This window comes from Hemiscyllium ocellatum, chromosome 6 (genome assembly GCF_020745735.1).
Source record: "Hemiscyllium ocellatum isolate sHemOce1 chromosome 6, sHemOce1.pat.X.cur, whole genome shotgun sequence".
Classification (NCBI taxonomy): domain Eukaryota; kingdom Metazoa; phylum Chordata; class Chondrichthyes; order Orectolobiformes; family Hemiscylliidae; genus Hemiscyllium; species Hemiscyllium ocellatum.
In genome coordinates, this window is record NC_083406.1 from 12,075,868 (window position 1) to 12,096,568 (window position 20,701).

The 20,701-nt window shown below is 40.0% G+C and overlaps 1 protein-coding gene across 1 annotated transcript in view; it reads left to right on the forward strand.

The window, feature by feature from the left end:
* The window catches only part of myo16 (myosin XVI), a 351,480-nt gene that overhangs the window by 25,686 nt on the left and 305,093 nt on the right, over positions 1 to 20,701 (forward strand). The window contains exon 2 of the mRNA XM_060826459.1: positions 11,650 to 11,720. Coding sequence (XP_060682442.1) covers positions 11,650 to 11,720 — 71 coding nt within the window. The remainder of the gene's footprint in view (positions 1 to 11,649; positions 11,721 to 20,701) is intronic.

Here is a 20,701-nt window from a genome sequence, read left to right on the forward strand (position 1 = left end):
AAGGGTTTTTGAGACTGAGCAGGAAACTGGAATTGAGGCTGAGATGGGATCAGCCATGATCATATTGAATTGTGGAGCAAACTTGGGCTACTCCTGCTCCTAACTCTCATGCAAACAGGATAAGCAATCATTGTGGCTTTGTAAGCAATCTAGGAACAAATAACCGCGTTATGATTTGCTATGTATTAAATATGCAAAGCTCAAATGATAAATCTCTAACAACTATCATAAACAACAAACATTTTAGTCCAGAACTTATACAATCAACCAGACTAGCATTTTAAATTTCAGGTCTTTGCTTGACTAAAAAATCATTTTTTTTTCAGCCATCCCTTTAATAAATGTAACTGGTTTTTATCTCCATAACACATGATAAGTGTAGAAAGACAGCAAGATAACTTTAAATAGCTTAAACTTTTAAAAGTAGCAGGGGACCAACATAGACACAATGCAGCTTTAATTAGTAATCCAGAGTATGGGCATTCCACCAGATAAGAGATAGGATGTTTTCAGTGATCTTCTTTTGGATCGACAAGCTACCCCACTAAAGAGGTGAGGTCCTGCTCAGGACACAGTCCCAGGGAACTTTGAGTTGGAAGTAAAGGATCTTATTAAAGTTGGAAGGTCCTGATGCCCTTTTTAAATAGTTAACTGTGGATAAGCTTGTGCATAAACCCTTTGGAATTGTCCAATTTGTTAAGCAGTATCAAGGAGTGTATTTTTTTTGTTGAATGAGTCCTTTTCCTCAAAGTGGATGTAGAACTTTAATTTACAGAATTTGTATTTGTTTACCTGAGTGATTTTGTATTGGTATAATGGAGGTGATTTGGCATGATAGGTGAAAGAGAAAAGGATGGGAAGTGTAATTAGGCATAGGGATATGAGTGGCTATAGGGAATGAGTAGATCAGTGAAGAGTGCCAAAGAGATCATGAGGAGTCATGGTGACTGTGTGAAATGCATTTAGTGGCATGGAGCCACATGCATTGGGCATTGAGATATTTGTTGAGAGTGAGGGCTGCAGGAATGTTTTATGTTTAATTTATTGTTAATTATAATTTTTTGGTTACAGTGTTGGAGCCCAGAGACTGGCTTTTTGTCCAGCCTAGTCTCTACAACTCTTCCTGAGTCACCTGGTCTAGTTCCCACTCCTGCCAAACCCTGGACTGGAAATAGGGAGTGCAGGTGGTTTGACTTTGATTTTTCCCCAGCTCTGTTCACACAACCCCAGGAATGAAAATCTGGGACACTTGTCAATGGTAAAGGGGCTTGAATAGTCCAGGAGGTGAACCAGTAACAGTTAAACATCGTTTTGCTCTGACCTTACAAAGTATTGATGTGGTTAGTCCAGTTAAGCTCTTAGTCAGAGTAGTGGTGTCCCCAGAATATTGATAAAGGAGTACTTGGTAATGATAATGCTGATAAACATCAAAAGGAGGTAGTTGGCCCTTTTCATGTTGAAGATGATCATCGCTGGGTACTTGTGTTTTGATGTGTTGGTCCAAGCCTGAATGTTGCCAAAGTATGCTAGAATGAGCTTATTTATTGTCACAGCAGGTTAGGCAATATCCAAGGAGCAGGAGAATCAACGTTTCGGGCATAAGCCCTTCATCAGGAATGAGCCCTGATGAAGGGCTTATGCCTGAAATGTCGATTTCTCCTGCTCCTTGGATGCTGCCTGATTTGTTGTGCTTTTCCAGCACCACATCCTTGACTCTGATCTCCAGCATCTACAGTCCTCACTTTCTTATTTATTGTCGGACATTCTTTGAATTTTCCCTGCAGAATTGTCAGAAAGCAGTAAACTAGTGACTACCATCTACCAGATGGCATTATCTCTCATCCTGCCTGGATCACACCATTGGTGGTTCTTATTGGCTCCTTTGAAGATGGGATTATGCCTCCCACAAAGAAGCCTTCTTTTAAAAATGTCAATAGTTAGGGACCTTCAGCTGAAAACCACTTTGTTTCTCTGGCCAGCTGAAGCCTGGTAGATCAGAGCTGGAGCAGAAACTGCCAGATGAAACGTATTTTGTATTTTTCTTTGTGGGGCCAGTGGGAATGAGAGCAAGGCACTTGAGGAACCCATAGAACCAGACTCCCCAGAGAGACCACTAACCACCAATTGACTGCTTGAGTTTCCCCAAGCTTGCATCTGCATATCAACAGAACCTGCAGCTAAATTCACCGTGGCCTCATTCTGTCACAGGGAAGAAACTGACTGGTCTGTTTTCCTGCCGAGACTGCACTGAGGGTTAGAACCAACCATGTCACTTTGCTTCTCGCCATTAAGTTTATTATTTAAGAATATTAATTGACATTAGTAGTCATTCAAGATTATTCTTTTAAAGATTTAAAACAAATTAACATTTCCAGCGTCTTCTCTCTCTTCATTCTACCTACACTCCCAACATACATAGAGAAAACTCTGGCACTTCTCTACATTGAAAACAGCAAAACTGTTAGCTCAACTGGATCAGTTGCATTCAAGCTGTTCGTTTGGACCTTTGCCAAGTGACAGCTTATTTTTTTTCATTACAGCCTTGTGTGTGTGTGGTATAAGTGCAGACATTAGAAGCTGCTAAGTACATAAGCACTTCCATTCACTTTCGGTGTGTATTTTAGAAGTGTCTTCGTGCATCAGTCTGCTTCACAAAAGATGTGTAAGGCAGTGAATAATTATCAGTGATGGGGGAGCCAGAATTCTGTCATTGTTTCATAAATCCCAGGTGAAGAGAAAGCTATGGGGATGGAGGGTGGTGCACTTCAAAAGGAGGGGAGAAAAGATGTGTCACATCAGTCATTGTTTTGTGAGAGGAGAGCAAGCATCGGACTTTAAACCTTGTAGATATTAGAAGGAAGGAACGTTTTCTGGTAAGGAAAAGGCTATTGTTTTCAGTATGGCCCTTCAATAATTTAATACAAGTTTGGTTAGCTTGTTTGTATCTGAAATTTCGTACACTGAATATCTGATTATTTGACAATCATTAATTGGCAATTGCATGAAATTCCTTTTGAAGCAATGCCTGGCAATTTTCAAAAGTACGTGCCGGAGTTCCAGCCCTGGAAGGTAAAACTATGCTTAGGAGGAGTATTTTCTTTTCTATTTTAATGTTATATCTCCATGTTACCCATTTTCTCATTTATTTTGAAATATGTGAAGATAACTATTTCGGTTGCTTTGCATTCACAAATTAATATGATTATTGCCATCGTGTGAATAATGGTAAAATGAACAGATGATGGAGTACGATGGTTTAGCTGTTTAGGAGAAGTGGGTATGAGCATCAATGGGCTAAGGAATGTTTCCGTTACCTATTCTGGGGTCTTCGTTGTCTGTGTGTGTGGCTAGTGGTTCAGTTGAATGCTTGTGGGAAGAGTGTCAGTTGACGATGGGGGCTAGGAATGGGTGATATTGTTCCGGACCAGACCAAACCCCTTCAAAATATATTGAGAAGTCAGCCTAGACCCCAACATTTTTTTTTTATTTTCAAAGGCAGGTGTAAGAAATTGCACTCCAGGTGCAATTTGATTGGTCAAACTTCCAGGCTTGAAGCAAAACACACTTTGTTCTTAATCTATTGTTAAAATACATATAAAAGAAAGAAGAACTAGAATAACTTTATTGGAAAACTTAACCAAATAATAGATTATTTAACGACTAAACCAGAACTGTTCCAACATAGTAACATTCCATGAACACACCCTTGACAAATGCGTATTCACTAAAATACATTGTCTCACATGCAGTTCTCCAGTCAAGGAGGAAAGAATATCAAGAGAAAACCCTGTGAGAGAGAGAGAGAGAGAACTCAAGCATTTTTGTGTAGCAGGGAGTGATGTATTGCAGCTTCCAAACCCCAACAGCTACAGGAAGTTAAACTAAAATCCTGGTTCTGTGGGAGCTTGACCCCACCCCTTCATGCTGCTTCTATTGTTCTAACTTAAAAAAAATCCAAGGCCTCAAAAACTGTTTGTTGTATTAGTTAAACAGGCCATGTATTATCTCTGTCTCAACCTCTCTTCATGAAACAAAATAGGACACAATACATTTCTTAAAGCCATCATATCATCACAGTATCAATGTGATGCTTGGCAGAGGTGGTTCAGTGTGAGTGATTATGGCATCAGGTTTATCATTAGTCAGGGGTTAGGGAAGGTTAGTACCTAGCTTGTTATATAACTCAGAGCCCTTTATGATTTCTGACTGTAACTCAAAGTTGAGGATATTTTCAGAGGGTCCCAGATGCCTATGATTTAAATTTAAATTGTCAGAAATTTAAAGGTGTTTAAATTTCTGACAATTACAGCACAGCCAGTACAAAGAGGCTTCTGAGAGAAGCTGATGTGTTTCTCTCAGGTGTGTCTGGTCTCACTCTTCAGAAGAAGAGATTTTCTTTTGGATTTTCAACATCAATTGGTATTTTAGTTTTGATTCCGTTGGTGGTGGATGTCTTGCGCTGTTCTGGATATGAATGGGATCTTTCTCACGTTGTAGGTAATGTAAATCTCTCCCCTATGTTGTGCAGACAGATATAACATGTTTTTCTCTATCAACTTCCCTTTGTTTTCCTTTTGAAAAGTGTGACAAAATCATTGCCAGGGCTAAACAATGTCAGATAGCAAGAGAGGTAAATCAAAAGAGACAGGTAAGCACTCGGGACAGTGCAAACAGGATTTCTTACAGAGCTAGCTAAAAGATGATAGAAAGGGGAGGAATTCAAAACAAGCTGAAGGAAGGAAGGAAAAAAATCAAACTGAAATCTCAGACAGTATTGATTTAGAAAACCACTAAGTGGTGGAAAAAAAATTAAATGTACTATCTCCAATATGTTTTTACAAGACAAACACAGCTAATTCAGATGTGAGTAATTTGGATTCCTGATGTGAATCAAAGGTCCGTTGTATGCAGGAGACCATTGTATCGAATATGCTTTAGCTGCCTTATTGAAAGAGCCATCCAACTTGCCTACTCTTCCCCTTAAAGCCCTAGCAGTACTGTGAAATTGGTAAATGATTGTGAATCACTGACATAGAACTCCATTATTTGAAATTCTATCCCCTTTATGAAACTACCCCTATACGCACATGCATCTCGACACTGACAAAACAATTGTCATGGGTGGGGGGATGGACAGTTTAATGATCCCTATGCTCAAAGTTCACTGAATGATCCTTTGGCTTTCCAGTAGCTGTTTCTCAATTGCCCTTCTTCAGGTACTTTCTCTTGCTTTCAGGAAGAGTAGTGGGACCGGTTCACAATTATAAAGTTTCTGACTCACTCCATAAAAGCTGTAGCTGATCGCAGCTGATGATGGGGAACTAAATTGGCATTCTTCAGCCTTGAGTTTTTATTGCAGAGAAAAGAACACCACCTTCCTCTCCCAGCAGTCTGATGATTTCTGACTAAACACTCACACCCTCAATCTAAGGCAACTTCAGCATCGCCATCCAGACTGCTTCAGAAACCCAGCAGTGCAGCCTGCAGCAGACAAAAGGCCTGATGTTTGCAAATGCAAGTGGCATGACATTCATTCAGCATCAGGGAAAGGATATCTCTCCCTGCTCTCCATTTTGTTTGGGGGCACGGGCGAGTGTTTCTGTCGGCCAGAGAAAAATAAGAGACAATCCTTTCCCTGTCCCTAATAAACGTTAGACTGCTTGCACGAGAGTAGTGTAATAATGTCCCGACATGTGGACCAGAAAGCCACCTGTTTTAGAAATGTGCAATAACCTCTCTAAACAAGTTGACTAGAACATAGAGCAGTACAGCACAGTACAACCCCTTTGGTCCTCGATGTTGTGCTGATGTTTTATCTACTCTAAGGTCAAACTAACCTACATGCCCTTCAATTTACTGTCATCCATGTGCTTATCCAAGAGTTGCTTAAATATCCCTAACGTATCTGACTGTACCACCACTGCTAGCATTCCATGCACCCACCTCTGTGTAAAGAACCTATCTCTGATATCTCCCCTCAACCTTTCTCCAATCACCTTAAAGTTATGCCCCCTCATGATAGTCATTTCTGCCCTGGGAAAAAGTCTCTAGCTATCGATTCTATCTAAGTGTCTCATCATCTTGTACACCTTTATCAAGTCACCTCTCATTCTTCTTCGCTCCAATGAGGAAAAAACTAGCTCCCTCAACCTTTCTTTATAAACCATGCTATCCAATCCAGGCAGCATCCTAATAAATCTCCTCTGCACCCTGTCTAAAGCTTCCACAGCCTTCCTGTAATGAGGCGACCAGAACTGAACGCAATATTCCAAGTGTGGTCTAATCTGGCTCTATAGAGCTGCAGCATAACCTCATGGCTCTTAAACTCAATCCCCCTGCTAATGAAAGCCAACACACCATATACCTTCTTAACAATCCTATCAGCTGCAAATGTGTTGCTGGTCAAAGCACAGCAGGTTAGGCTGTGCTTTGACCAGCAACACATTTGCAGCTGTGATCTCCAGCATCTGCAGACCTCATTTTTTACTTAACAATCCTATCATCATGGGTGGCAACTTTGAGGGATCTATGGATGTGAACCCCACACTGCCAAGAATCCTGCCTTTGACCCTGCAATCTGCATTCAAATTTGACTTTCCAAAATAAATCACTTCACACTTTTCTGGGTTGAACTCCATCTGCCACTTCTCAGCCCAGTTCTGAATCCTGTCAATTTCTCGTGACAACCGATAACTGCCCTGCACACTATCCACCACTCCACCAACTGTGTGTCATCGGCAAACATACTAACTCACCCTTTCACTTCCTCATCCAACTCATTTATAAACATCACAAAGGTCAGAAGTCCCAGAGCAGATCCCTGTGGAACACCACTGGTCACCAAGCCCAGGGCTGATACTTTCCACTTACCACCACCCTCAGTCTTCAATGGGCCTGTCAATTCTGTATCCAGACAGTCAAATTTCCCTATATCCCTTACCTTTTTACATTCTGAATGAACCTACCATGGGGAACCTTATCAAACGCCCTGCTAAACTCCATGTGCACTATATCCACTGCTTTACATTCATCAATGTGTTTTGTCCCATCCTCAAAGAATTCAATAAGGCTTGTGAGGCATGACCTGGCCCTCTCAAAACCATGCTGATGATCTCTACTCAAGCTATGCTTTTTGAAATATTCATAACTTCTGTGTCTCAGAGTCCTCTCCTCAAATTTGCTCACCACCGGCATAAAACTGACCGGTCTATAATTCACAGGGTTATCCCTATTCCCGTTCTTAAACAGGGAAATAACATTTGTCACCCTTCAATCATCTGGCACTACCCCAGTAGATAGTGGAGATGCAAAAATAATCACCAAACACTAATAAGAAACGTATTTATTTGATTTCATCTGCCTTCTATTAATAAAAGTTTGGATTTTTTTTCACAGAAACTGGCAAGACTCAGTTCATAAGTTATTGGTTTTGAGATGTTACTTTGTAATCATGAGCTTTTAGGGTCAGAAAATAGTTCATAGAGATGTACAGCATGGAAACAGACCCTTCGGTCCAACCTGTCCATGCCAACCAGATATCCCAACCCAATCTAGTCCCACCTGCCAACACCTGGCCCATATCCCTCCAAACCCTTCCTATTCATATACCCATACAAATGCCTCTTAAATGTTGCAATTGTACCAGCTTCCACCACTTTCTTTGGCTGCTTATTCCACACACGTACCACCTTCTGTGTGAAAAAGTTGTCCCTTCGGTCTCTTTTATATCTTTCCCCTATTACCCTAAACCTATGCCCTCTCATTCTGGACTCCCTGACCCCAGGGAAAAGAATTTATCTGTTTATCCTATCCATGCCTCTCATAATTTTGTAAACCTCTATAGGGTCACCCCTCAGCCTCCGACGCTCCAGGGAAAACAGACCCAGCCTGTTCAGCCTCTCCCTATAGCTCAAATCCTCCAACCCTGGCAACATTGTTGTAAGTCTTTTCTGAACACTTTCAAGTTTCACAACATCTTTCCAATAGGAAGGAGACCAGAACTGCATGCAATATTCCAACAGTGGCCTAACCAATGTTCTGTACATCTGCAACATGACCTCCTAACTCCTGTAGTCAATACTCTTGACCAATAAAGGAAAGCATACCAAACACCACCTTCACTATCCTATCTACCTGTGACTCCACTTTCAAGGAGCTATGAACCTGCACTCCTAGGTCTCTTTGTTCAGCAACACTCCCTAGGACCTTACCATTAAATGTATACCATTTAAAAAGGCTATTTGGCGATTTGTCCCTCTGCCTCTTCTCTGCTAGAGCAACTGGGCTAATCTCATTTCATTGCCCTTTATTGTAGTCTTATAAATGTTTTCTTCTCTGAGACTTATCCAGTTCCCTTTGGAAAGCTATGATTGGCATCTGCCTCTACCACAATCTTGTGTATTAAACTGCAGGCCTGAACCAAGCACTGTATAAAAAGTGCTTCCTTTTTATTATCATCATTCATCTTAAGACAATGTCCTTTAGTTCTTAACCCTTTTGCTAATGGAAATAGTTCTTTCCAGTCAACTTTGTCCAAAAGCCTCACTTAAACACTTCTATCAAATCCCAACATTCTGTTCTCTAAAGGTGAACAATCCCGGCTTCTTCAACCTTTTTATGGAATTGTAGTCCATCATTTCTGGAGCCATTTTTGTAACTCTTCTCTCCACCTTCACTAATGCCTTTACATTCTTCCCAAATCAGTGCATACTGGTTCACCATAATCTCTCTGTTTTTGTAAGTAATACCCCTGTTTGGAAAACAGAACCACTCTATCAACCTTCCCTACCTCCGTTAACCAAATGCACACAGACATACCAGGAACACTCACTGCACCTACTTTATAGTTGCATGTTTTCTTTGATACTACTTTTCCAGGTTCATCCCACTAAAATACATCACTTCATATTTCCTTGCATTAAATTTCATCTGTCACATGTCCACCCATCCTGCTAATCTACCTATGCCCTCATGAAAGCTGGGACTATGCTCACAATGCACAATACATCCATGTTTTACCTTTTGTACAAATTTTGAAATTGACCCTTTAACTCCAAATAGATGGACATTAAGTGGTCAGATGAAAATATATGACTGTAGTAATAAGGTACAGGAGTCGACCATTGAATCTGCTCCCAATTCAATACAATCATGGCCGATCTGTTTGAGACCTCTATTTCGTACTAGGACCTACCCCCATAACCCTTGACTCACTTGTTGGTCAAAAATCTGTTTACATATGACTGAAAAATATTCTCTAAATCTCCTTCCACTACTGACTAGGGGAGAACATTCTAAAGGCTGTCAAACCTCAAAGAGAAAAGTTCTCTTCGTCTCCATAAATTATTTTTAGAATGTTTCCTCTAGTTGTTAATCTTAACTCCAAATGATTTAAGGTATAGTTAAAGTTGCTATAGTCCATGAAGATTATAGGGCTGCTTTCTCATGAGAGAGAGATGGCTAGTGCTGGTTTAACCTGAGGGTCACCATGCCTCAGGTGAGGAGGAGAGGTTGAAAAGAAAAGTCCTTCATGGTAACCTCAATGAGTGAAGCAATTAACCCAATGCTGTTGGAATCACTCTCCATCACACACCAACCCACTCTTCAGTGATATAAATCAAGTTTCCCTCCTAAGATAATATCCCCAATGCCATCTCATATTTCAGCTTTCTCAGAGCTTCTTTTAAAGTATTTAAATCCTTTTTTTAAATGAGGAGACCAAAATTGTACATAACACTCCAGATGTGATTTTACCAATATTCCATAAAACTATAGTAAATCTTCCCTACTTGTATATCCAATTCCTTTTGCAATAAACATAACATCTAGCTTACCTCCCTCATCATTTGCTGTACTTCCATCCTAATTATATTTGACTCATGTATCAGGACACCAAATCTCTTTCTTCAGAATAACCATCCAATCCACTTTTCAAAGGCCTCTGAACCTCAACTTTATGCAATCTCTCTTCATTTAAGAAGTTTTTGACTTTTCTTATTACTAACCTGGATGAGTTCACGTTTACCTACATTATACTCCAGCTACCAATTTATCTTTTACCCTTTTCACTCAACCTGCTATGTCTTCTTGCAGAATCCATGTTTCCTCTTCACAAATTATTTTCCAACTATAATTATCATCAGAAAATTTAGCAAACATGCATTTGGTCATCATCCAAGTCACTGATGTAAATTGTAAATAGTTGAGGCCGCAACACTGCTTCCTGGTGCACTCCATTGATTGTATCTTGCCAACCTGAAATGACTCCATTTATGCCTTCTGTTTCCCATTAGCTCACAAATCTATGCTATAAGATTACCTTCTACACTATGAGCTCTTAGTTTGTGTAGTAACCTTTTGATGTGGCACCTTGTCAGTTGCCCTCTGGAATCTCAGTACAGCTTAAATTATATACAGATTCCTCTTTATCTGCATTGCTTGATATTTCCTTTGAAATTATTTCACTTTCACAAAACTATGTTAATTCTGTCTGAGTGTATTGCAATTTTATACATTTCCACCATATCCTCCTTTTAATAAAAGATTCCAGTATTTTCCCATTGACAGATGCTTCTCTGCTATCTTGAATTCACATTCACTGTATTGTAATCTGATGGGAAATTTTAGAATCTAGGGAATTTGGGAAATTTAAACCAATACATCTATCTCAGCAGGCACTTACTTTGAAACCCTAGGATGCAGCCCACCAGGAGTTGGGAACTTGGCAGCTTTTCATTCTAATGGTTTTCAGTGTTTTCTCTCATCAATCTCTTTCTTTATTCACAATGTGATTCACAATTATTTCTGGAATTTTATTTGTACCCTGGTACAGATCCATAGAAATCCCATTTTGATAAATAACTGTTCACTATTCTCTACTTCTCTATTCCTATTACTCATCCATGGGCTTTAATTTTGTTGACACATGGCCCTCTGTCAAATAGCCTATTCCATAGGGAAGTCTATGAGTAATGTATTGTCCAAAGCAGCCTCATCAAATCTCTCCGGTACCTCATCAAAAAATTCCATCAAATTAATTAAAGATAATTTATTTGTGTTGGCTTTTCTTGATTAATCCACATTACTCTAACTGACCGTTAAACTAGGAAGTCATTATCATTTCCTACCATTTGACATTTAATTATTATTTTTATATTTGAAGTAAGAATCATTGAATATATCAGTAAGACATTAAACCATTCAAATAAATGAATTCTAAACTTGTTTAGCATGTCAGTATTAATTAGCCATGATGTAGAGGTGCCAGTGTTGAACTGGGGTGGACAAAGTTAAAAATCATACAGTACTAGGTCATATCCAAAAGTTTGTATTTCCAAATAAACCTGTTGGACTATAACGTGGTTTCATGTGAGTTTTAATATTAATTAGAGCACTGTTTACATTTAAGGTGTACACAGTTAAAAATCACACAACACCAGGTTATAGTCCAACAGGTTTAATTGGAAGCACACTAGCTTTCGGAGCGACGCTCCTTCATCAGGTGATTGTGGAGGGTTCAATTGTAACACAGAATTTATAGCAAAAATTTGCAATGTGATGTAACTGAAATTATACATGGAAAAATTGATTTAAGGTGGTGAGAGACACTTTTCCTGTGCTAACGTTTTGTTACTTTTGTTGTCAACACAGTGTTGAAGGTGCTGAAGGAAGGTGCTGACCCCAATACATTGATCTCCTCAGGAGGTTCACTGCTGCATCTGGTAAGAGCTATGACAGTGTGTCATTACTCATTAACTGCTATGTTGTTAAAAAATGAGGATGATTACAAGGGACAGATTTTTTGATAGCAGACCTTAAGAAGGTGGGGAACAAAATATCTCAACTCCTTAGCATAAGGTAAATAATTAAAAATAATTAATTGGAAAGTAATTGGATTTTGAGGGTTAGAATTATTTATCTTTCACCTTTTTAGATTTATATGACTGTCAATATCACTTTTTTAGATTTTAGTGCTTGACATGGATTTTGATTTATTTCCAACACTCCTGGACCACCTTTTATGTTGTCCTCCAGTCGCCCAAAATATTAAGTACAGTGTTTGCTGAACAGAATCTGCTCTTTATAGGTTATAGATGGAAAAGTTTTCGATAATATTCAACTTATAGAAGTTGCAGAATGTGAGAACATAGAACATAGGAAAGTAGAGCACAGAACAGGCCCTTCAGCCCACGATGTTTTGCCAAGGATTAATCCTGATGTAAAATAAAATAACTTTACCTACGCACCCCTCAATTTACTGCTGTCCATGTGCATGTCCAGCAGCTGCTTAAATGTCCCTAATGACTCTGCTTCCACCATCACCAGTGCAACACATTCCATGCGTTTACAACTCTCTGCGTAAAGAGCCTACCTCTGACGTCTCCTCTATATCTTCCGTCTAATATCTTAAAACTATGACTCTCTCGTCCCAGTCAATCCTGCCCTGGGGAAAAGTCTCTGGCTACTGACACTATCCATGCCTCTCATTACCATATATAAAGGAGGGGATAACCAGGAAATCAGAAGAGTATTTGTATAAATGAGTAAGGGGATAAACTTTCAGGGAAAAGCTTCCTTAACAAAGTGATTGATGGAAGCAGTTGTAAACATTGGTGGAGATTGATCAATTAAATCACAATACAAATGCTCATCCGAACAGGAGACATGACTCCTATATGTTTTATATATCTCATCTATGCAGAAATATTATACCAGATTATATGTAAGAATTTTATTTAAAATACTTTAAAATGTCTATTCCATGCTTCAGCTCCAGCGTCCAGCTCTTTCTACAGTTTTGCTTACTTTTCTGAGTCGATTTCAAAGCTTAATGAATTCAGCACAAAGAGCATCAGTAGCAGACAGATCCCCAAATTCTAATGCGGAACACCTGAACAATTGAACACTATAAGGACCTGCACACCTAAGTTCAATTTCCCAAAGGATCATCCCCATACTGTTGCAAAAGTCAGGACTGCAGTTGCTGGAGATTAGAGTCGAAAGTGTGGCGCTGAAAAAGCACAGCAGGCCAGGCAGCAACCTGGAACAAGAGAATTGACATTTCAGGCAAAAGCCCTTTCCTGATGAAGGGCTTTTGCCTGAAACATTGATTCTCCTGCTCCTCGGATGCTGCCTGACCTGATGTGCTTTTCCAGCACCATACTTTTGACCCTATGCTGTTGTGCTTAGCATGATAAGGAAACACTTATTTTTGTGGTTTCTGTCCTGCCATGGAATTCTCATGGAGGATCTTGCATGCCTTTGGAAGCATTCCTGAGTTTTTGATGTGGTGCTTTTAAGTGAACAAGCAACAAACAAATAATATATTGATAGTTCGGAACATAACATCACTGGAAGGAGAAACAAAGTCAATAATTTTTGTCTTGTGCTTGTCAAGGCTAGGATGTAGGAAGTCAGATTTGGAAAGGGAACGCCAATCTATGCAGCATGAGAAGAAGATGCTGATTCATTGGTTTGTCATTGGTCTAGTGATACAGCAGGAACTATCAATCATAGCTCTCAAACCACACAGGAAGACCTTTTTAGTTAAGATGATACTGTGGGAATACAACAATCTCTGACCCCTTGTCCAATTAAAAAAAAACTGTAATGCATGTAGGAGTTCCTGTGTTCACAAACACAGCTTTTAGCTTGTAGAGATGCTCCACACAATGAGCCTAACTGAGAATTTTATTTGTTTTTTGATGTAATTCTCTGCAAGTTCTAGATTATTTAACAAAGTTCATCCAATCACAGAACCATGTCCAATTTTGGATGTATTAGTCTGCCACTTGTAAGCATAGACTGGTTTAAAAACAACTGATATGTTATTCCAGTGAATGGTCAATGGTAGGGGAGTTCAAAACTAAAGAGCATAATTTTAAGATTAGCAGAGAAAGTTTTAAAAGGGACCTGAGGAGCAGCTTATTCACACAGGCTGGTTCACCTGTGGACTGAACTGTCAGAGGAAGTGATGGATGCAGGTACAATCCTAACATTTAAAAGAGATTTGGATAGATACACGAATCAGCAAGAGTTAGAGGGAGACAGGCCAAATGCAGGGGATTGGGACTAGTTCAGTTTGGGGAACCGGTCGGCATGGATGATTTAGACCAAAGGGTCTGTATTTGTGCTGCATGACTCTAAATCCGAGATAGACTGGATCATAGACCTTTCCATGTGTTTGCACAATATGCAACAAGTGATGATGAGATCAAAGTAGCCATTATCTTGCAAGGTAGTTTTGATATGCTCTATCTTCACATCGAGCTTACAGGGTGAGCAGATGTCTTGGGCTCTATTCACAAATTTTGCCAATAGGATTGATCTTGTTGTGTAGAATTGTAGGAATCCCAATGTATATTGATCATGTATGCAACGTGCATATTGTAATGTAGGCTTTCCACAGATTTTGCAACAATTTGAGGTCAAGAAGCTTATTGATCTGTTTCATTTCGATGGTAAATTTGAGTGCAGGATAGAAATGAAGTTCTGGAAAAAATTCTTTTGGAGCTGCAGATTTGAACATCGCAAGTATGTCTACTTATCAAAAGTATGCAATATGTCCAAGGTTAATCATCATTCCATCTAAAAAGCACTTGTCACAGCAACAAGTAAAGATCTTCTTGAGCTGGGAATAAAGCACATGGCAACACCTACTGTTCAATGAACTGCAAGATTGCAATTGCACATGCTAGAAGCTACAGATGTTAACAAATAAGACCAATGTAGGCACAAGGAATTCACACATACATTGCACCCTTTTCATTGGGAGAGATGTCATGGAAACTCCCAATATCTCTTGCATTCCAAGGGCAACATTCTGACTAACCAGACTACTTTTCTGATCTCAGAATTTAGATTGACATTTAGCTGCTCTTGGTTCATCGCTGTGTTAATCAGCAGTCTCTTCTCACACTGCAAAATTGGTGTTTCTTTGCAAGTCTAGTTTCTAGCATCCTACTCCTGATGAACGCAAGATCAAAAGCTTTGACTTTTAGTGGTGTCCAGGGAAATTATTAGTTAAACTATTGTCAAATCTACTCACAAAATTTTAATTGTAAAATGATTTGTAAATAAAATACTAATTTAACTTTACAAAGTGACAATAATAATTCTGAGGATTGAATTTTCAATAACATTTTTATTTCAGAAGAACATAGAGTCCTACAGCAGAGAGATAGGCCCTTTGGTCCAAACTGGTCCATGCTGACCAAAATGTCCATCCACACTAACCCCATTTCCCTGCACTTGGCTCATATCCTTCTAAACATTTCTCATCCATGTATTTGCTCAAATACTTTTTAAATGTTGATTATGCACCCACCTCAACTACTTCTGCTGGCTGCTCATTCCACATGCATACAAACCTCTGAAAAAAAGTTGCCCCTCAGGTTCCCTTTTATTCTTTCTCTCTAACTTTAAACTGATGCACTCTAGTCCTTGAATTTCCAATCCTGGGAAAAAACAGAGTGCATTCAACCCATCCATGCCTCTCATGACCTTACACACTTCTGTAAGATACTTCCTAGGTCCCCTATGCTCTAAAGAAAAAAGTCCTACCTTGTCAAACTTCTCTCTGTAACTCAGACCCTTGAGTTCTGGAAACATCTTTGTAAATTTTTTCTGCACTCTTTCCAGCTCAATAACATCCTTCCGATAACAATGTGACCAAAACTAAACATAAGACTCTAAGTGCAGTCTCACCAACATCCTGTATAACTGCAGCATAACTTCCCAACTTCTATACTTCTAGACTGGTGAAGGCCAGTATTGCAATAGCCTTCTTCACTGCCCTGTCTACTTGTGACTCCATTTTCAGAGAACTGTGCACATGAACTCCAAAGCTCGTCTGTTCCACTACACTCCTTAAGGCCCTGCCATTCACCATGAAACCCCTACTTTGATTTGACTTTCCAAACTGCAAGCCCTTACACTTATCTATATTAAACTCCATTTGCCACTTCCCCAGCTGATCAAGGTCCTGCTGCAAATTCTGATCACCTTCCTGACTGTCCATGATATCATATTTTAGTGTCATTTGAAAATTTAATAATCATGCCTTGTACAGTTGTCTAATAATTATTCTTTCTGAAATGAGGGATACAAATAGGTCAATGCAAAAATTATATCAACCTCCAGTTTAAAATCCAAAGTTGTTAATAACCGCTTTCAAAACAGGCATGATTCATGAATATGGTTAGATTAGATTACTTACAGTATGGAAACAGGCCCTTTGGCCCAACAAGTCCACACCGACCCACAACCCACCTATACTCCTACACTTACCCCTTATCCAACACTACGGGCAATTTAGCATGGCCAATTCACCTGACCTGCACATCTTTGGACTGTGGGAGGAAACCGGAGCACCCAGAGGAAACCCACACAGACACTGGGAGAACGTGCAAACTCCACACAGTCAGTCTCCTGAGGCGGGAATTGAACCCGGGTCTCTGGCGCTGTGAGGCAGCAGTGCTAACCACTGTGCTACAGTGTCGCCCACACATACTTTTGGTACTTTTTGCTGAAATTTATTTTTGAGTTTTATTGTTCCTTGTAAAGGATGACATTGGTAGAATTTATTGCCCATACCCAGTTGCCCTGTCGTGAGGGTATTATAGGGTAGCCACATTCTATGAAGCAATACTAGACCAGACCAGGCAGGATTAGAAGATTTACTCAAAGGAAAGACATTCGTGAATGAGTGGAACATTATCATAATATTTTCACGATCCTTTTTTTTTACACCTGTTAGAGCTTAAAAATCTTAGATTTACGGAAATCACTTTTAGAACACGCCATGACCAGATTTGAATTCTAAGACTTTTTATTATGATGCATAACAACTGAACAAACATTCTTACAAACAGAAGAATTAAGATAAATTTTATGACTTCAGACTCACAGCTTGAGGTTTAGCATATTACAGTCAACAGCTCCCACGGGATTTTCTGTTAAAAAGGAACAAATAAATTTCCCCCTTAAACATCCTGTGAGTGAAACTCTGGATTGGAGAAATTTATTGTGTTAATAGTGTTTACCAGGCCTATAGGAATAATTTGCCTTCCTTACTTAATCTAGCTTCACCTATTAGAATATAAATTAAATATTTAATTGCACACAACTTTGTACAGTAAAGAAAAACCAGGGAACGATAGTTCTATTATTTTAAAATAGTTACGGAGAGGGACAAAACTACCCCACAGGTTTGAGTTCTAAATTGAGGCAAGGCAAATTTTGATGGAATCAAACAGGAACTTGCAGGGGTTGATTGGAGTAGTTTGTTTGCAGGTAAAGGGACCTCCAGCAAGTGGGAGGCCTTTAAAAGTAAGATAACTAGAGTTCAAAGTCTATATGCTCCTGTGAGGGTGAATGGCGAGGTTGGCAGGTATAGAGAACCCTGGATGACAAGCGATATTGAGGCTTTGACCCTAAAGAACGAGGCGTAACTCAGGTACAAGCAGCTGGGATCAAGGGAATCCCAGGAGGTATACAGGGAATACAGGAGTTTACTGAAGAAGGTAGAGTTAAAAGGGGGCACAAGAAAGCCTTGTCTGAGAGGGTTAGGATGAATCCAAAGAGCGACTTTATATTAACGGAAGAAGAATAACTAGAGAGAAGAGAGGGTCCCTCAAATACCAAAAGTGGACATGCATGAGTAAACCAAAGGAGATGGGCAAGGTTCTCAATGAATATTTGTTCTATGTTTCCCATGGAGAAAGACATGAAGAGTTGGGAACTTGGGAAAGTTAGTGGTGATATCTTGGGGCAGTCCATATCACATTAGAGGAGATGTTGGATGTATTAGAATGTGTGGAGGTGGATAAATCTCCTGGTCCTGACCAGACATATCCAAGAACACCGCAAGAGGCTAGAGAAGAAATTGCAGGGACCCTGGCTGATATTTTTGCATCATCGCTAGCCATGGGTGAGGTCCCAAAAGACTGGAAGGTAGTGAATGTTGTGTTCTTATTCAAGAAGGACTGCAAAGAAAATCCTGGCATCTATAGACCAGTGAGCTTAACATCTGTGGTAGGTAAGCTACTTGAGAAGATTCTGGGATATGATATATATGCATTTGGAAAGTCAGGGTTTGATTAGGAGTAGTCAGCAAGGCTTTGAGTGAGAGATCAACCCTCACAAATTAGTTAGAGTTCTTTGATGAAGTGACCAAGAAGATTGACGAGGGCAGGGTAGTAGATGTAGTCTATATGGACATCAGTAAGGCCTTTGATAAGGTTCCACATGGTAGGCTGCTCTGGAAGGTTAGATCGCATGGAATCAAGGGGGAATGGCAAATTGGATACACAACTGGTTTAATGGTAGGAAGCAGAGGGTAACAGTGGAAGGATGCTTGTCGGACTGGAGGCCTGTGACTAGTGGAGTGCCACAGGGCTCATGTTTGGGACCATTAGTATTTGCTATCTATATCAATGATTTGAAAGAGAATATCTAAGTCATGATTAGTAAGTTTACTGATGACTCTAAAATAGGAGATATCATGGACAGTGAGGTTATCAGAAATTACACATGACCTTGATCAGCTGGGGAAATGGGCTGAGAAATGGCAAATGGAATTTAATATAGATAAGTGTAAGGGCTTGCAGTTTGGAAAGTCAAATCAAGGTAGGAGTTTCGTGGTGAATGGTAGGGCCTTAAGGAGTGTCATGGAATAGATGGATCTTGGAGTTCAGGTTCACAGTTCTCTGAAAGTGGAGTCAAAGGTCAGCAAGGCAGTGAAAATGACTTTGGCACACTGGTCTTCATCAGGCGGGGCACTGAGTATAGGAGTTGGGAAGTTATGCTGCACTTATACATGATGTAGCTGAGACTGCATTTAGAGTATAACATTCAGTTTTGGTCACCTTGTTATCGGAAGGATCTCATCAAACTGGACAGAGTGCAGAAGAAATTTACAAGGATGTTGCCAGGACTCAATGGTCTAAGTTACAGTAAGACGTTGGACTTTTTTTCTTAGATTATAGGAGAGTGTGGGGGGTGGGGTGGGGGGAGAGTTGCTTTAGGTGTATAAGATCATGAGAGACATGGATAGGATGAAAGCACTCAATCTTTTTCCCAAGGCTGGGGAAACAAAGACTGGAGCACATTAGTTTAAGGTTGCAGAGGAAAGAATAAAAGGGAATCTGAGGGGCAACATTTTTTACAGAGAGGTGGCACGCATATGGAATGAGCTACCAATGGAAGTGGTTCACTTGGGTACATTATCAACATCTAAAAGACATTTGGGCAAATACAGGGATAGGAAAGGATTAGAAGGATATGGGGTTAGAGTGGATGGACATATTGGTCGGCATGGACCAGTTTGAGCCGAAGGACTGCAGGACTCTATGAATTTAAAACCTGTATGAAAAACTTAATCTACTTTTAAAGCTGTGTATCAAATAGGTAATGAATAATGTAGTCCACTTGCTATGTAAGTTAACTATGTTAAAATAGAGAACTTTAGCAGAAGTGAGGACTGCAAATGCTGGAAATCAGAGTCTAGATTAGAGCGGTGCTGGAAAAGCACAGCAGATCAGGCACCATCCGAGGAGCAGAAAAATTAACATTTTGGACAAAAGCCCTTCATCAGGACTGAAGGCAGGGAGCCTGCAGGATGGAGAGAAATTTGACAGTCAACCCAGTGAGTAGATTGGATAATGGAATAGATTAGACTACTATAAATGGCATAAAATCTTGCAACATGCTGTTCTTTTAAGAAATGTTAATGTTTTGAAGCCTTGTTTTCAAATATCTTCATAGCCTTGTCCCTTCCCATTTCTGCATTCTTCTCATTTGTCACAAACTTGCAAAATCTCTGCACTTCCTCGATCTTGCGTATCCCTAATTTTCATCCCTATACCATTCCTTCAGCTACCTATGCTCCAAGCTCTGGAATTCCTTCACTGAAGCTCTCTGCCTCTTTACATTTGTCTAGAGACAAAAAAAAAGCTGCAGATGCTGGAATTCGAAGTAGTCAACGTTTGTGAGAAGATTTGTAGTTCGGGTGCTCATTGTTGTGGTTCTGTTCGCCAAGCTGGGAATTTGTGTTGCAGACGTTTCATCCCCTGTCTAGGTGACATCCTCAGTGCTTAGGAGCCTCCTGTGATGTGCTTCTGTAATGTTTCATCCGGCATTTGTAGTGGTTTGTCTCTGCCGTTTCCGATTGTCAGTTCCAGCTGTCCGCTGCAGTGGCCAGTATATTAGGTCCAGTTCGATGTGCTTATTGATTGAATTTGTGGATGAGTGCCATGCCTCTAGGAATTCCCTGTCTGTTCTCTGTTTGGCATGTCCTTTAATAGTAGTGTTGTCCCAGTTGAACTCATGTTGCATGTGTGGCTATGAAGGATAGCTGGTCGTGTCATTTCAAGGCTAGTTGGTGTTCATGGGTGCGGATTGTTAGCTGTCTTCCTGTTTGTCCTATGTAGTGTTTTGTGCAATCCTTGCATAGAATTTTGTACACTACATTGGTTTGGCTCATGCTGGGTATCGGGTCCTTTGTTCTGGTGATTTGTTGTCTGAGAGTGGCTGTTGGTTTGTGTGCTGTTATGAGTCCTAGTGGTCGCAGTAGTCTGGCTGTCAGTTCAGAAATGTTCTTGATGTATGGTAGTGTAGCTAGTCCTTTGGGTTGCGGCATGTCCTCGTTCCGTTGTCTTTCCCTTCGGCATCTGTTGATGAAATTACGGGGGTATCGGTTTTT